This window comes from Chenopodium quinoa, unplaced genomic scaffold (genome assembly GCF_001683475.1).
Source record: "Chenopodium quinoa cultivar QQ74 unplaced genomic scaffold, ASM168347v1, whole genome shotgun sequence".
Lineage (NCBI taxonomy): Eukaryota > Viridiplantae > Streptophyta > Magnoliopsida > Caryophyllales > Amaranthaceae > Chenopodium > Chenopodium quinoa.
Genome location: NW_018743574.1, coordinates 4,638,383 through 4,653,796, shown reverse-complemented (window position 1 = coordinate 4,653,796; position 15,414 = coordinate 4,638,383). Strand labels below are relative to the sequence as shown.

The 15,414-nt window shown below is 41.1% G+C and overlaps 1 protein-coding gene across 1 annotated transcript; it reads right to left on the bottom strand.

Moving 5' to 3' along the window:
• Window positions 1-4,802: 4,802 nt before the first annotated feature.
• On the bottom strand, window positions 4,803-6,990 carry LOC110682200 (homeobox protein 5-like). The gene is made up of 2 exons (XM_021858469.1): window positions 6,577-6,990; window positions 4,803-6,424 (listed from the first exon to the last, which is right to left on the bottom strand). Exons 1-2 carry the CDS (start codon window positions 6,578-6,580, stop codon window positions 5,085-5,087), a joined length of 1,344 nt encoding a protein of 447 aa, XP_021714161.1. The 5' UTR covers window positions 6,581-6,990; the 3' UTR covers window positions 4,803-5,084.
• Between the last annotated feature and the right edge of the window lie 8,424 nt (window positions 6,991-15,414).

The window sequence follows — 15,414 nt, the reverse complement described above, 5'->3', positions numbered from 1 at the left end:
TCCTCAAAGCCATGTCAAGGTCAGTCAACGGCCCAATCAGCTTGGCCCAGCCCAACTGATTTCCGGGCCCAATCCGCCTCCTTCATTAGCCAAGGTATAAAAGCCAACAATTTGGTCAATTCTTGGCAAGGAGGGTAAGTGGAAAGACAAAGACAATAAGCCTCAAGCAACTAAACTCTTGCACAGCTTTCTCTCTCTAATATACTGACTTAAGCATCGGAGGGGCCTTCCTCGGCGTCCCCCCCGAGGCTAGTTTACGTGTATTTGTTGTGCAGGAAACCCTCGGCTCCGGCGTCGTTCGGACCGAGACCAAGTTCCCTCAAGATAAAAGGATCTTCCGAGATTCGATTGTTTTCATCCGAAACAATTACTATACAATATTATTCAGAAATGAGGCTTTTTAAGATCTCACTACCTTGAATAAAGGTAATGTGTAAATGTGTAATCATAGCATATATTTTTCCTAACTATTGCCATTGTCTCCCGGGCCCTATCAAAACAAGGGGAATATAAATTATCTAAAATGTAAATTTTCATCAAATTATAACTTTGCTTTTTGGCAATAAATGAAATATTATGATGCTAATATATAAATGAATTAATCCTAAAATTAGACCGAAGATATAATTAAGCATATGACCATAGTACCTTTTTTTTAAAAAAAAAAAATAATATAACCATATATTGTTCCCTTAGTAGAGAAATAATAGGCTAATAAATTCATGGATTAGCTATGACCGTTGTTTTTACAAATGGAATTAAAAAAAAAAGGTTTAGAAAAGTAGAGAAAACACATAAAAAGTTTAGTGCAATTGAAAAATATGTCAAAGAATTTTTTTTTAAATAAAAAAAAAATATCTTAAAGAAAACAAACTCTTAAAAGATATCGAAAATGAATATGACATATGTTAAGTAAGAGTACTACTCAATCAACTTTTCTTTTCCTCCCTATCTGTATAACATTAAAACTTTAAAAGACCACACACTATAAGAGAAGCTGTTTAACCTAAAGAATATTTTAATTTTATTTTAAAAGAATTAAAACTAGTTATTAGTTATATGCATGCTCCATACTTATACGAGTACATATTTTTATAACAAGCAAAAAGAAGTAACATACTTTCCTTGAGGGAGAAAAAAAAATGAAGAAAAGAAGATTAAGAAGTAGGTCATAGATTTCCATTTTTTTCACTGTTATATTAAATCCATGTGACCATGTCAATTATGAGTTATCTGTTTACAAAAAAAAATTATTGTAAGCTCTCTTTTAACTCAACTATTCAAATCTTTGCTTTCTCTTACTTGTTCTCAATCTCTCTCTATCCATTATACTAAATCTTTATGTCAACTATCAATAAATTAATAGACGAGCATGAAAAATAATGAGGCAAAAAGAGTAGTCATTATAAATGACAAAAAACAAAAAATAACATTATATTGTACGTAATATACGTAGTATTTTATTTCTCCGCCTATACTTTTTGAAAACGGTCCATTTTATATCATTCTTTGTCATCTAATGTTGAGAATTTGAATATATGCATCCAGCTTCACCCTGATGAACAATGATGCCATTCGTTTCAACTTTCAAGCAAGAGAAAATATTTTCTGCCAGCCTTTTTGATGCGAATCGTTGATGCCTAAAGCCAAAAGGCTCCTTCTTCTCCTTGTTATTGCTCTACACTACTCATTTGTTGCCTATATAGTAGTAATATTTATTGGGTTGTAAACTTGTAATGTTATAAAAGAGGGATAGATATAATTGCACTTTTGCCAGTTAACCATACTATTCCAGCTTTTTACAGATTTTGCAAATTGGAATTACACAACCTCTTGGTAAAAGTAAAAATGTAATATCAAATAAGCTAAAAATAAACAGCGTGTGTTCTTCTTTTCTCTGAGTAGAGAGATGGATTTAGAATATTAGCCATCATTGCTACCAACAATAGCTTGGCCCAATTCTTCTAGCATCTAGATATTAATCATATAATGTCAAGTTTTTTTTTTTTTTTTTAAAAAAAAAAAAAAAAAAAAAAACTTTCAAAAAAATACACTTTATATATACTTAAGGTCAAAGGCTAATTCTTGTATGTGGCAGAGTGAGAAATTTAAAATTTACAATGATGTATTATGAGACCAAGAGTTGTAATGTATTGTAACAAAATTTCACCATAAGTCTTGTTAATTTTTGTAGTTTAGCATTAGAGGCTTTTAAATGCTTAAGGAGTTAAGGGTGTGTTTGTCCGCTTTAACTTGTTTCACTTTATTTGAATTTATGTAAACTTATTTGTTATTTTTTTCAACATATATTACTTGACTTTATTGAAACTTATGTTGCATTTTGAACTAACTTATCCAAATATATATTAGTTGCACAAACTTATTATTATGTACAGAGTATTACCCATTTAAAAAATAAAATAAGCTAAACATAACATCAATCACAACACTTGGCCAATCAATAATAATCATTTGTAAGGGGGACAAATAATTCTGAGGTAGCCTGGTGATTTAACAGGGATGATCATTAAAAGGGAAGAAAAGCAAATTAAAGGAAAAAAGAATAACTTACTATTTTACTACTATGCAAATTTTTACTACAGTTAGAACTTAGAAGTCTGCTGAGTATAATTTGTTTTCACTAGCATAGCTATAATTAATACCCAAATTTAAATGAAAGGTGCCGGGAAGATCTATAATTGGGGTATAAATAAAAATAGATCATCATCTTTTAATCGATGATACAAAAAGGAAAACAACTTTTCTATGCCTTGGGTTGGACCACATCACTATTTCATGTAGAAATGGACACTTCTTGCTGTATAAATTAAAATTAGTTAATTACTCATGCAACGGGTATACAATTCGGCAACGAGTTTCATATTTTAGTTTTTGGATTATAAACAATGAATCTCGATCACATATAACATTAAAAGTCTCGGATTATAAATCTGTCACCCCAAATACAGAGTACCTAACGAGTCCGTCACACTCAATACTTTATGTTCATAATTAATTTTATTTTCAAGACTATATACATCACAAAATTAGCAAATTAATTAGTTGAGCTGAGTACCAATATTAAACAAGTATCTACAGATACCCTGTAATGCAACAAACCACTAATTAACAAGTAACATGATTGTCAATTACTATAATAATTGTAGTATTAATAACAATAGCAACAACTAAATTATACGCTAATGTGTCTAATTGTACCTAACCTTATCCAGAAAAAAAGATGGTTAGTTTGATAAGAGAGGTAAATCTGAGCATAAGATTGTGGCGACCAATAATTTCCCCAATTTTCGCCACCATTCACTCCGTGACAACGCCGTATCTTTGCTTGATTTGCTTCTTACCATTGCTCTAAACCACCCCTTTAATTTAATTTATTTTTTTATTTTTTTGAGGGGAATTTAATTTAATTTTATGTATTGTTATTTTATTTTATTTTTTGTTTGAGGAAGTTAAATACTAATTCAAATTTACTAAAAGAAAAATTAAAATCATAGGACACAAATACGGGTACGAGGAAGAAATCATGGGTTCGTTATTGGTTGCTGCACAATCTCCTAGCAGTAAGGGCCAGTTACTCCTCCTAGAACCCAACAATAACTACTTCACTTCACTACCTTAAATACAAGGAAGTTTCTGTGATTTTGTCAAAATTTTACTACGTAGTACTCTATCAATTAATTAATCTCAAAGGACGAAAATAAAGTGACAACCACAAAGTACTCTATCAATTAATTAATTTGATGTTTCCGTTTTAGATTGCATTATTTGCTATTTTAATCCATTTTTCAATTATTTTCTCATATCTACATACAAAAAATATTATTCCATCAATAATTTCTTAAAAAAAAAAAAAAAAAAAAGTAAGATAAGAGTAGAATTTACAAACAATTGAGGTAATATTAGAATATCTATTTCTGAAAGTTTTACTAGTAACATTTACTGTTTGGAAACAAATACAAAGTAAGAAAAAATGAAATGGTAGACAAAGTGATAAGAGTATAAGAAAATGAGTAAAAAAAAAAAAAAAGTTACTAGTTAAAATATAAAGTGTAATACAAAATATCTAATACGGAGTACTTCATATGATTAATGATTGTATTAATAAAAATATATTAGATAAAGTATAAGAAAATGAGTAAAAATATATGAAATAGTGTTTAAAAAAAAAGCAAAAATAATTACAAAGGAAGTCTAACTCCTTAGGAACTATCATTGACAAAAAAATGAAATATTGGATATGTATTAGAATTTTGAAAAATGGGGTAGTATAGCAATACTCATTGTTGCAAGTACTTTAGATATTGTTTTGACGTACAAATATGTTTAATAAATTTGAATATTTTGTAACTAGTCCGATATATAAGAGTGAAGATATTAATATGAAAATTAGTAGCACTACTAATTGAATTACATATGAAGCTAATGTATTAAAATAAAAAACTATAAACAATTAAAAATGTGTTTGTAGAAAAACAACAGTAACTGAAAAAACAAACACACCTAATTAGCTAGGTACGTAATCCTTTCGACTTTCTTACAAATAGATTTTTACCTGTATTTACTCGAATATATTAGACAAAAAGTTGATAAACTTTAAATATACAGTCATACAAAAGTATAGAGTATGTGTATTTCTTTAACGCATATGATATAAGAGTTAAGTGTAAAACACAGTAAACAAATATGCATATAACCCCTAATTTCCTACCACTAATTATGTGATTAAATATAACCTAAGCTAGTGATGTGTGTTTTGAGATCAAATAATTTAGTAAATAAAATTGAGATAGAATTCATATAATAGTATAACAAATGAAGCAGAACTCATGTATATTAGCAATATATACACAGTACAGATGATTGTAGATCCTCAAATGGTTAATAAGTTACATACAATACTATACTTCAATAATTCGTACTAGCTTAGTTAGCTAAAAACTATTAACCCGCCCCAATTAGTGCTAGTTAATAATCATTTTTTTAGAACTTACAGTTTAATTTGCTACATATATAATCAATTAAATACACAAAATATAACAAAGATCGACTAATTAATTAATAAATTAATCAGATGAACAAATCCATGAATCTACCATACCTTCACCCTTAGTGGCACCTACATTATTATCAGAGGCGCCATTGACAGCAGCAGCAGCAGCAGCAGAAGTAATAGCACTGATGCCGCGGTAGTTACCAGCTGCAGGATTAACAGAGCAGCTAGTCTGAAGAGGTGTGACAGTAGTACACCCGAGACTCATGCTCGAATCTTGGTGATGATGATCAGTTAATGCAGAAGAAGTTTGTTCGAGGAGAGACTGGAAGCTGAGCTGAGGGTTGGTGCTAAGAAACTGTTGAGGATCACACATATGAAAATTGGCAGAAGCTGGTGCTGCTGCTATACCACTGGTGCTAATACTAGTGCTAGCCGTAGTAGAACTTGGAGTCGCGGACAATCCTAGACCATCAATAGTAGTACTAGTATTATTACTAGTATGTGAAGGAAGAGAGGGATTATGATTGGCTAAATACGGTGGTTGTTGAAGAGAAGGTATCTTTTGTGGAAAAGGCCTTAAAAGGTAACTAGGGGGAGGCACTGCGGAGCTAGTAAGACCACCTAAGCCACCAAAAAGATCGAATCGGCCTCGAGTGGAGAAGGCGGTGAAGGGAGGTGAAGGGATGCCAGTAAACTCCTGGACCATTTGTCTGAAATTGTTGGTGTCGGTAGTCAGCACAGTAGTAGGCGCTCTCCTAGAAGCTCTGGACCTCTTCTTGGGGTTTCGACCTGATCCGGTAATAGTTGGTGCTGTTGAGGACAGTGGCGAGGTCACGGGCGGGGATGGTATAGGTAAAGGAAGTGGGCGAGGTGGGTTTTGTTGTTGGTGGTTGTTGTTGGGTATGGTGTAGCCAAAAGGACCCTCGGTGCAATTGGCATCATCGGTTGACAAAGACGGTCGAATTGAAGAGAATTTGTTGGGCCACACCATGTCTAGCTGATTATTATTATTATTATTATTATTATTATTATTATTATTATCATTATTATTGGTACCATTATTATTATTATTAATAATAGTAGTATTATAGTTAATCATAAAGTTTGGACACTCAAGTGAAGAAGATTGTGATAAAGTAGGTGGTTGATCAAAATAGTTGGATACTTGATTGTTGTTGTTATTAGTAAACGAAGATGATCCATTACTCAAAGAGTAAAGTTGAAGCGGAACACCACCACCACCACCACCACCACCCATATTGCTGAAGGAGTTAAAAAACGCGGAGATACACTCACCGCCGCCGCCGCTACGTGAGTCGTATTCTTGATCATCTCCACAACCACCGCCGCCGCCGCCGCCGCCTGTGCTCGAAGACTGTATACTTCCACTATTCCCTGAATCCATGTCTCCTGATATATAATTTCAGATAGATGAGTAGTTATTCAAAAAAAATATATATATATAGTACTAGTAATATAGTATATGATCAACAGCATAAGATTCGTTGACTCGATCAGTAGAAAGTAAGGAGACAAAGAAATCAGGGGTTAGAGAAAGTTACCCATGAAGCTTTTAACGAAGATCTGGAAAAAGACGATCTGGGTGATCGAGTAAAGTGGGTATTGATCGAGTAATTAAGCTTTTTATTTTAAAACAAGCAAAAAGGGTGGTTGTAAAAGCAGCAGAAGATATATGTCCAAGTTGAGCTTTTCAGGTAGCAAAAATTGTCAAGAAAAATAATAATAAAGAATAGATAGAAATGGGTTTGGTTAGTTTGGGGAGGTGATAGTGGTGGCTTTAGAGTGGAAAAACCAGGTCCATTGGCAATGGCCTGAATTAGGGATTTCGTATTCCGAAAGAAAAGAAGATGAATATTAAGAGAGAGAAAAACAAACAAAGGGATGAAAAAGGAGAAAAGGAAAGGGTTCGAGTAGACAAGGGACTACTTATTGACTTATTTCCCTTTTTTTTTTTTTACCATGATGGAAGGTGATTAGGGGATTTTGCTCCCACCAATCAGAATGCGCCACGTGGGCCAATCAGGTCCTGCCAAGTGTCCCCAGTTGGAACTGTCAGGGCTTGTCACGTGGCACACACTTATTCGTCCACCTTGGACCTGTTATGTCATGACACGTGGCATACTCCATGCCTACTGGAGAAACCGGCCACCCAGGCCCAACTTCCGAGGAAAGCCCAATCGGTCCTAGGTTAACCTAAACCTAGGATTGGCACGTTTCCCAAGGTTATAAATACCTCCCTTAATCCTCATTAAGGGGGATGACGGAAAAAAACACACTGATTACGCTAAAAACTCACATTAAACACTCTCACCTAGAGAGACCCACTCACTTTAATTTCCGCATTAATTACTCCTTAATCAAGTACTAACTTGACCGTTGGAGGCGGAGCTCCCACCACCAGGAGTCTCCGTTATTTTGCAGGTACAGGCGTCCGGTTCCAGTCTCGGAATTGTAAATCTCCCGCAGGACATCAGAAAACCCCGAAACATTTGGCGCCGTCTGTGGGGAGAGTACTTCTGAGATGGCATCCAAGTCTGTACCGACTCCTGAAGAGAGGCGTCCCCTAGACGACCCTCAAGTTCAGTCGGACCATGATACTGAGAGTGAATTTGAAGTTGAAGCTCACACAGCTTCAGACGGGACCCTAAGGGCCCGACGTACCCCTCATACCGAAAGAAGGGAACGGGGACATCTTCAAACAGGAAGCGAGCCAGCAGGCGCACCGCTTGTTCGGCAGCAGCCGACTGATGGGTCTGCTCCCATCACAAGGAACGAACTCATGACCTTCATGAGGGACTTCAAGGGAGAGATTCAAGAGTTGATCAACAAGAAGCCGCCTGCTCTAGTCAAGGAGCAGTCGGCTAAGAAGCCCTCCACTTCACTGAAGAGGAAGCCAGTTCAAGGGCGAGAGGCGACTCCTCATCCTAATTTCCGCATTAATTACTCCTTAATCAAGTACTAACTTGACCGTTGGAGGCGGAGCTCCCACCACCAGGAGTCTCCGTTGTTTTGCAGGTACAGGCGTCCGGTTCCAATCTCGGAATTGTAACACTCCCGCAGGACATCAGAAAACCCCGAAACATTTGGCGCCGTCTGTGGGGAGTGTACTTCTGAGATGGCATCCAAGTCTGTACCGACTCCTGAAGAGAGGCGTCCCCTAGACGACCCTCAAGTTCAGTCGGACCATGATACTGAGAGTGAATTTGAAGTTGAAGCTCACACAGCTTCAGACGGGACCCTAAGGGCCCGACGTACCCCTCATACCGAAAGAAGGGAACGGGAACATCTTCAAACAGGAAGCGAGCCAGCAGGCGCACCGCCTGTTCGGCAGCAGCCGACTGATGGGTCTGCTCCCATCACAAGGAACGAACTCATGACCTTCATGAGGGACTTCAAGGGAGAGATTCAAGAGTTGATCAACAAGAAGCCGCCTGCTCTAGTCAAGGAGCAGTCGGCTAAGAAGCCCTCCACTTCACTGAAGAGGAAGCCAGTTCAAGGGCGAGAGGCGACTCCTCATCCTAAATCCAGGAAGCGGGAGCCACCTGCCCTTGATTTCACAAAATTCCGTTTTCCTACAGGAAATAGGAAACCTGTTCGTCATATTCAGGCGGACGGGTCGAAGCAAACATTCACAGACGCTCGGCTACTGCTAGAGCAGAAGAAGAGTGACTGATTGTCAGAGTTGGCCTCTACTTTAAACTTTCAAGACAGTCTGCGAAATGCCTCGATGAGGCATACTCAGTCGTATCATGAGAGTCAGTCAGGCGGCACCTCCCGTCAGTCCGGCTTTCATAGCGACCAGGCGGTACCAAACTTACCATTTGTGCCGCAACAACAGTATTTTTTGCAGCCACCTCCGTTTGGTGGACCTGCAGCAAAAAACGTCCAACCTATGGACTGGCAGCTACGGTTGCTTAGACTTGGTGAACAGCCGTCGGCCTTCTCCAAGGAAATTACTGAAGCCGCTCAGCCGGCCAAAGTGAAAAATGTATTAGTAGGCGCCTATGACGGCACTACTAACCCAGAAGACCATCTTATGGCCTTCACCAACCTGATGTACCTTCAAGGGTTGGATGATCCCACCTGGTGCAAGTGTTTCCCAGCGACTCTCAAAGGAATCGCACAACAATGGTTCGACAACCTGCCGACTGGTTGTGTAAATAGTTTCAGGACGCTTGCTTACTTATTCACCTCCAACTTCGCCATGAACATCCCTGCGAAGAAAACGACCCTTGATTTAGGAACAATTCAGCAGGGCGAGAAGGAGGGTCTTCGTTCTTACATCAGGCGGTTTAACCTGATGAGAATACAGATTCAAGGGTTACCGGATGAGGTAGCCTATACTGACTTTTTCAGAGGTCTCAAGGACGGGTCGACCTTCAAATTTGACTTGGTCCGAAAGAGGGTGGCGACTCTTCAAGAGGCCTTGATTGAAGCGGAAGCCTATATACAGGCGACTGATCTTTGTAGTACGGGAAGACAGTCGGACGGTAAAAGGTCCGACAAAAAAGAAGGACGACAGAAGCAGTCGTTCAACAAAGACGAGAAAAGAAAAGAGGTCTGGGCGGCTGATTCCTCCAAACAGCCGGCCCAGAAAAAGAAAAAAGAATTCAAACCATATTCCCCAAAGTATGCGTTTAACAAGGATAACCAGTTTATCCTGAAAGAAATCAAGGGACGGATCTCAATTGAGAAGCCGGTCCCCATGAAGGGTTCCGCAAACAACCGGAACCAAGATAAATTATGTGCTTATCATGATGATGTTGGTCATCACACCAATGACTGCATCAGTCTCATGCGGTATCTGGACCGCCTGGCTGAGCAAGGTAATCTTGACACTTATGTCAAGAAATCCACGGGGAACACTTCCTCAAAAAAGCAGTCGGCCAAAAAGAATCAACAGGCCGACAGCTCCGATACAGATGATGCAGTCGTCTACACCATTGCAGGCGGCTTCTCAGGAGGCGGCCCCACTATTAGGGGCAACAAAGACAATATCAGGCGGTTAGATGTAAATTCCGTTCACCAAAAACGGCCGTCCAAATATTCATTTCCTGAGATTGTCATCACTGAAGAAGATCTAGGAGGGGTAAGAGGGCCGCATGACGACCCTATCGTTATTGAATGTAAAGTGGCCAACCAGAGGGTTGGCCGAATCCTCATAGATACCGGAAGCTCCTCAGATCTCATCAGTAGCAAATGTCTGTCGAAACTAAAATATCAGACTGATTGCATACGTCCGGCCTCCCACCCTTTAGTAGGGTTTGGAGGAGGAGTCGTCCACCCAGTGGGACGAGTGGATTTACCCATCCGTCTGGGCGAAAAAGGGGAAGGACGACACATGGTAGTCCGTTTCCTGGTAGTAGAAGAACTCTCGGCCTACAACATGATTCTGGGTCGTCCAACCCTGAATAATTCCAAGGCTGTTATAATCCCATCTCTTATGTTGCTCAAGTTTGAGAGGGATAATGGAACAGTCGGCTCCCTAAGGGGAGATCAGAGGATGGCCCGAGAGTGCTATCTCTCGGATGTCCAGGCCCACTGTTATGGCCACTGGGTCAAGTGGTGAAAAAACAGACCTTGACAATGTCAAGAAGATTGCGCCTGTTCAAGAAGCAGGCGGCAAGAAGAGAAAGGCATCCCAGACAGGGGCCGCAAAAAAAGAAAGAAAATAGCAATCATTGGCAGAGGAGCGGTCGGATGAGTTCCGCCCTCAGCCGGCTGGTGAGCATACGGACCTGATCTTAGACGACTCACGTCCTGATCGAACAGTCAAAGTTAGGACGACTGCTCTGAGAGACCTTGGTGACGACTTTCACAAACTATTGAAAGAATACAAGGACATCTTTGCATTTGAAGTCCATGAAATGCCAGGCATTAGTCCTGATCTAGCGGTACATAAACTGGCCGTGGATCCAAAAAAGAAGCCGGTACGGCAGAAGAAACGGAACCATGGCGAAGAAAGAAGTCAGGCGGCAGCCGCCGAAGTGAAAAAATTACTTGATGCAGGGTTCATTCGGCAATGTTACTTCCCAGACTGGGTTGCAAATGTGGTGCTTGTTAAAAAGCCGAATGGCACCTGGCGAATGTGTATAGACTACACAGACTTAAACAAGGCGTGCCCCAAAGACAGTTACCCTCTGCCTAAAATTGATAATCTGGTCGACTCAACAGCCGGCCATGCTTTGATGAGCTTTATGGACGCCTACTCTGGTTTCCATCAAATTCCTTTATGGAAGAAAGATCAGGAGAAGACGGCCTTCGTCACTGATCAGGGGTTATACTGTTACACGGTTATGCCGTTTGGTCTTAAGAATGCTCCGGCTACCTTCCAGCGAATGATAAACACTGTGTTCTTTGACCAGATTGGGAGAAATGTCGAGGCATACATTGATGATATGATTGTCAAGACTAAACTTCAGAAAGATCATCTGTCGGACCTCCGAGAAACTTTCGCCACACTCAGGCGGCACCATGTCATGCTCAATCCCAAGAAATGTGTATTTGGGGTTGAGTCTGGGAAATTTCTCGGATTCCTTATCAATCAGAGAGGAATAGAGGCGAACCCTGAGAAGGTGCAGGCGGTCATTGTGGAAGGTATATGTGGACGGAAGCTCTACTTCAAATGGTTGTGGAGCAGGCGTCATATGTCAGTCGCCAGAGGGAGACAGGTACGAGTATGCTTTACGCTTCAGTTTTCAGGCCTCAAACAATGAGGCAGAATATGAAGCTTTACTAGCCGGGATCCGCATGTGCAAGGCGGCAGGGGCAAGAAAAATAGACGCCTGTTCCGATTCACAATTGATAGTGAGTCAGTTCAATGGCGAATACGAAGCAACCCATCCGGCCATGATCAAGTATTTACAGGCGGTCCGACAAGCAGTCGGCTCCCTTGAGGATTTCCATCTGATCCAAGTGCCGAGATCAGAAAACAACCAGGCGGATGCACTGTCAAAATTAGCATCATCCGCCTCCTCTGATACTCCTCGAACTGTTTTTTGGGAAGTAATGGAGAAGAGAAGCATCGAGGAAGACCCTATTGGAATCCTAGACAGAAGCTCAACCTGGATGGATCCAATCAGGGCATATCTGACAAACGGTACACTGCCGGATGATCATCAACAGGCGGCAGCACTGAAAAAACGAGCCACCTGTTTTGAAATAATAAAGGGAGAAATTCACAAAAAGGGGTACCTTCAACCTTTCTTAAAGTGTGTTACTCCAGAAAAGGGACGAGAGATACTAGACGATCTTCACTCTGGTTACTGTGCTTCTCATATAGGCGGTAGGACGCTTGCTCAAAGGGCAAGGCGGCAGGGCTACTTTTGGCCTACTTTGGAAGCAGATGCAATGGAGATGGTGAAAAAATGTGACAAGTGCCAAAGGTTTGGCAAGCTAATTCACCGTCCGGCTACTGACCTCACTACCATTCATAGCCCACTACCGTTTGCTAAGTGGGGCATGGATATTCTGGGTCCATATACGCCTTCTACAGGCGGAAGGAGGTACATACTTGTTGCCGTCGACTACTTCACTAAATGGGTAGAGGCGGAGGCTGTAAAGGGAATCAAGACGAAGGATGTAATTTCATTCATTTGGAAAAATGTCATCACTCGGTTTGGGGTTCCCATGTCTATGGTTTTTGATAATGGTCCCCAATTTGAGACGCCTGTTCTCAAAAGCTGGTTGGGTGACCAAGGAATTGCACACTACTTTGCATCTGTCGGCCGTCCACAAGCAAACGGCCAGGTAGAAGCCTTTAATAAAATCATCTCAGACGGTCTCAAGAAAAAGATTGAACGAGCAGGCGGCCTATGGGCGGATGAACTACCACATGTTCTCTGGGCCATTAGGACGACTGAAAAAGGGGCGACTGGAGAAACTCCATTCCTCCTAACTTATGGTGAGGAAGCTGTTCTTCTAATAGAACACTACGAGCCGACTCTTCGAGTAATGCTATATGACGAAGAGGCAAACTGGGAAGCCATGCGCTTGGCATTAGACTCACTTCCTGAAAGGAGAGGCAATGCTGTCTTGCGCCATGAAATCTACCGCCTGAGAATGACTAGATCATACAACAAAAAAGTACACAGGCGTCCTCTCAAAGTAGGGGACTTTGTACTTAGAAAAATGGAAGAAGTTGGTAGGGCTAATGAGTCTGGCAAACTAACTCCCAACTGGGAAGGACCCTACCGAATCTGTGAAGAAGTCAGGGATGGTACCTACCGTCTGGAAACACCAGACGGACAACCGTTGCCTCGAACTTGGAATGTAGATAATCTTAAGAAATATTTCTTTTGAATGATGTAAATAGTCAAGAGCTACTTAATAAAAGTTTGCATACTTACTATTCAATTTTGTACTAAGAGGGGCATGCCTGCTGAAAAACAGTCGGCTACTCTCCATGTTTAATTTTTATTTAAGAGGGGCATGCCGTCTGTACCTTTACAGTCGGCTACTCTCCATTGAGTATTTTACTCTATCTTAAGAGGGGCATGCCGTCTGTACCTCTACAGTCGGCTACTCTCCATTGAGTATATTTACTCTATCTTCAGAGGGGCATGTCGTCTGTACCTTTACAGTCGGCTACTCTCCATTGAGTATTTTACTCTATCACCATAGGGGCATGCCGTCTGGACATATAGTCGACTACTCTCCATAGAAGAGGGCCGACTGGTTCCAAACACACAGCCACCCCCCTTATACTTAGCTAAAAATGATCAGGGCCTGGCCGACCCTGTGCCTAAACAGGCGGCTACCCTCCTCTTACTTAGCACCTACGTTCACCAGGAACTTACCAAGGCCACAGGCCGAATGATCAGACCAGGCGCCAAGCCAACTGATCAAATCTTCAAAACTAATACGACCTGTCCCAACATCATAGCAGGCGTCCGGCGGCATCCCTCCGGATGAAATTCGTCGCAGAGAGCAGCTCCCTTTTGGGTGGAACATTGCTCTATAAACTAATTACACGGCACCTATACGACTGCCCCCAAGGGCAACCACGTAGCCGTTTTTGAGACAAGGATAACTCTATCACTAACCAAACCAGTGGTAGCAGTTGACATCTGAGTCAGATGACCGCCTGTATTACTTGGGATAAATGCAGGGGGTACCTCTTGAGTTAATAGCCAACAAACATTGGCGAATCAAGGGGTCTAGCCGGCCTCCGCCGTCTGGTACCTCTAATACTCAAGCAAGAGTGACGGCGACTGAGTAACACCAACGTTAACTCATAGTCACTCCCTCAAACTTGGTATGGAACTTAAAAGGTTTGAGTAGACCACCTGTTTTTTGGCAAACATCGGCACTCAAACCCCTATTCCTACTAGGTAACCTCGAGTTAATAGCCAACAAATATTGGCGAATCAAGGGGTCTAGCCGGCCTCCGCCGCCTGGTACCTTTACTACTCAAACAAGAGTGACGGCGACTGAGTAACACCAACGTTAACTCATAGTCACTCCCTCAAACTTGGTATGGAACCTAAAAGGTTTGAGTAGACCGCCTGTTTTTCGTAAACAGAGGCTCTCAACCACTACTCCTGCTAGGTTAACAACTTATGAGTTAAAAGCCAACAAACATTGGCGAATAAAGGGGAACAACCGGTACCCACCGCTTGATACCTCTACTAAGTTCCTTGGCAACTAGGTAACAGTCATGTTTACTTGGTCAGACCACTTTCCTACTTGGTTAATTTTACAAATGACAGGACCGCCTGCCTAAAGGGGATCCAGTCTTTAAAATGGTTCGAATACCGATTGGGTAAATGGTCGACTGATCGTCTATCCTGGAAACAGACAACCAGTCGTCCAGGGGCATAGGCGGCGTGACTAACTATCCGTACCTGTCTGCAACTATCGGCCATGTAAAACAGTCGGTCTAGTGAACAATTGGATATTAGAATATTCAATACTTAGACAAATGTGAAGCAAAACAAAAATTCATTAAAAAGAAGCCGGTCATTAAAGACCGGCAAAATATTCAAAGCCCCGGCCCCCTGGCTGGGTAAATACAAAACAAACGGCACGCAGGCCGTGGAAAGAATACATAAAGCTTAAGAAGGGGGCAGATCTTCAATATTAGCAGCTGACGCCTGGTCAGCACTCTTCTTGCTGGACTCGGCTTCAGCTGCATCCTTTTTTGATGCATTACCCCCAAGCGGCACAAGCGCCACTACCGGCTCCTCCTCCTCCAACGCTTCCTCCAACGCCTCTTCCTCAGCATCCGCCAGGATCTCTTGATTATATGTATCAGAACACTGGCGGTACGTTTTTTCCCAAGAGGCAAAGTCGGCATTGGGGAAGAGGCGGCCCCAAGTCATGCGCTGGATTTGAGCGGAGTCTTCCATCATCTCCCGGACCAGCTCTTTCTTCTCTTG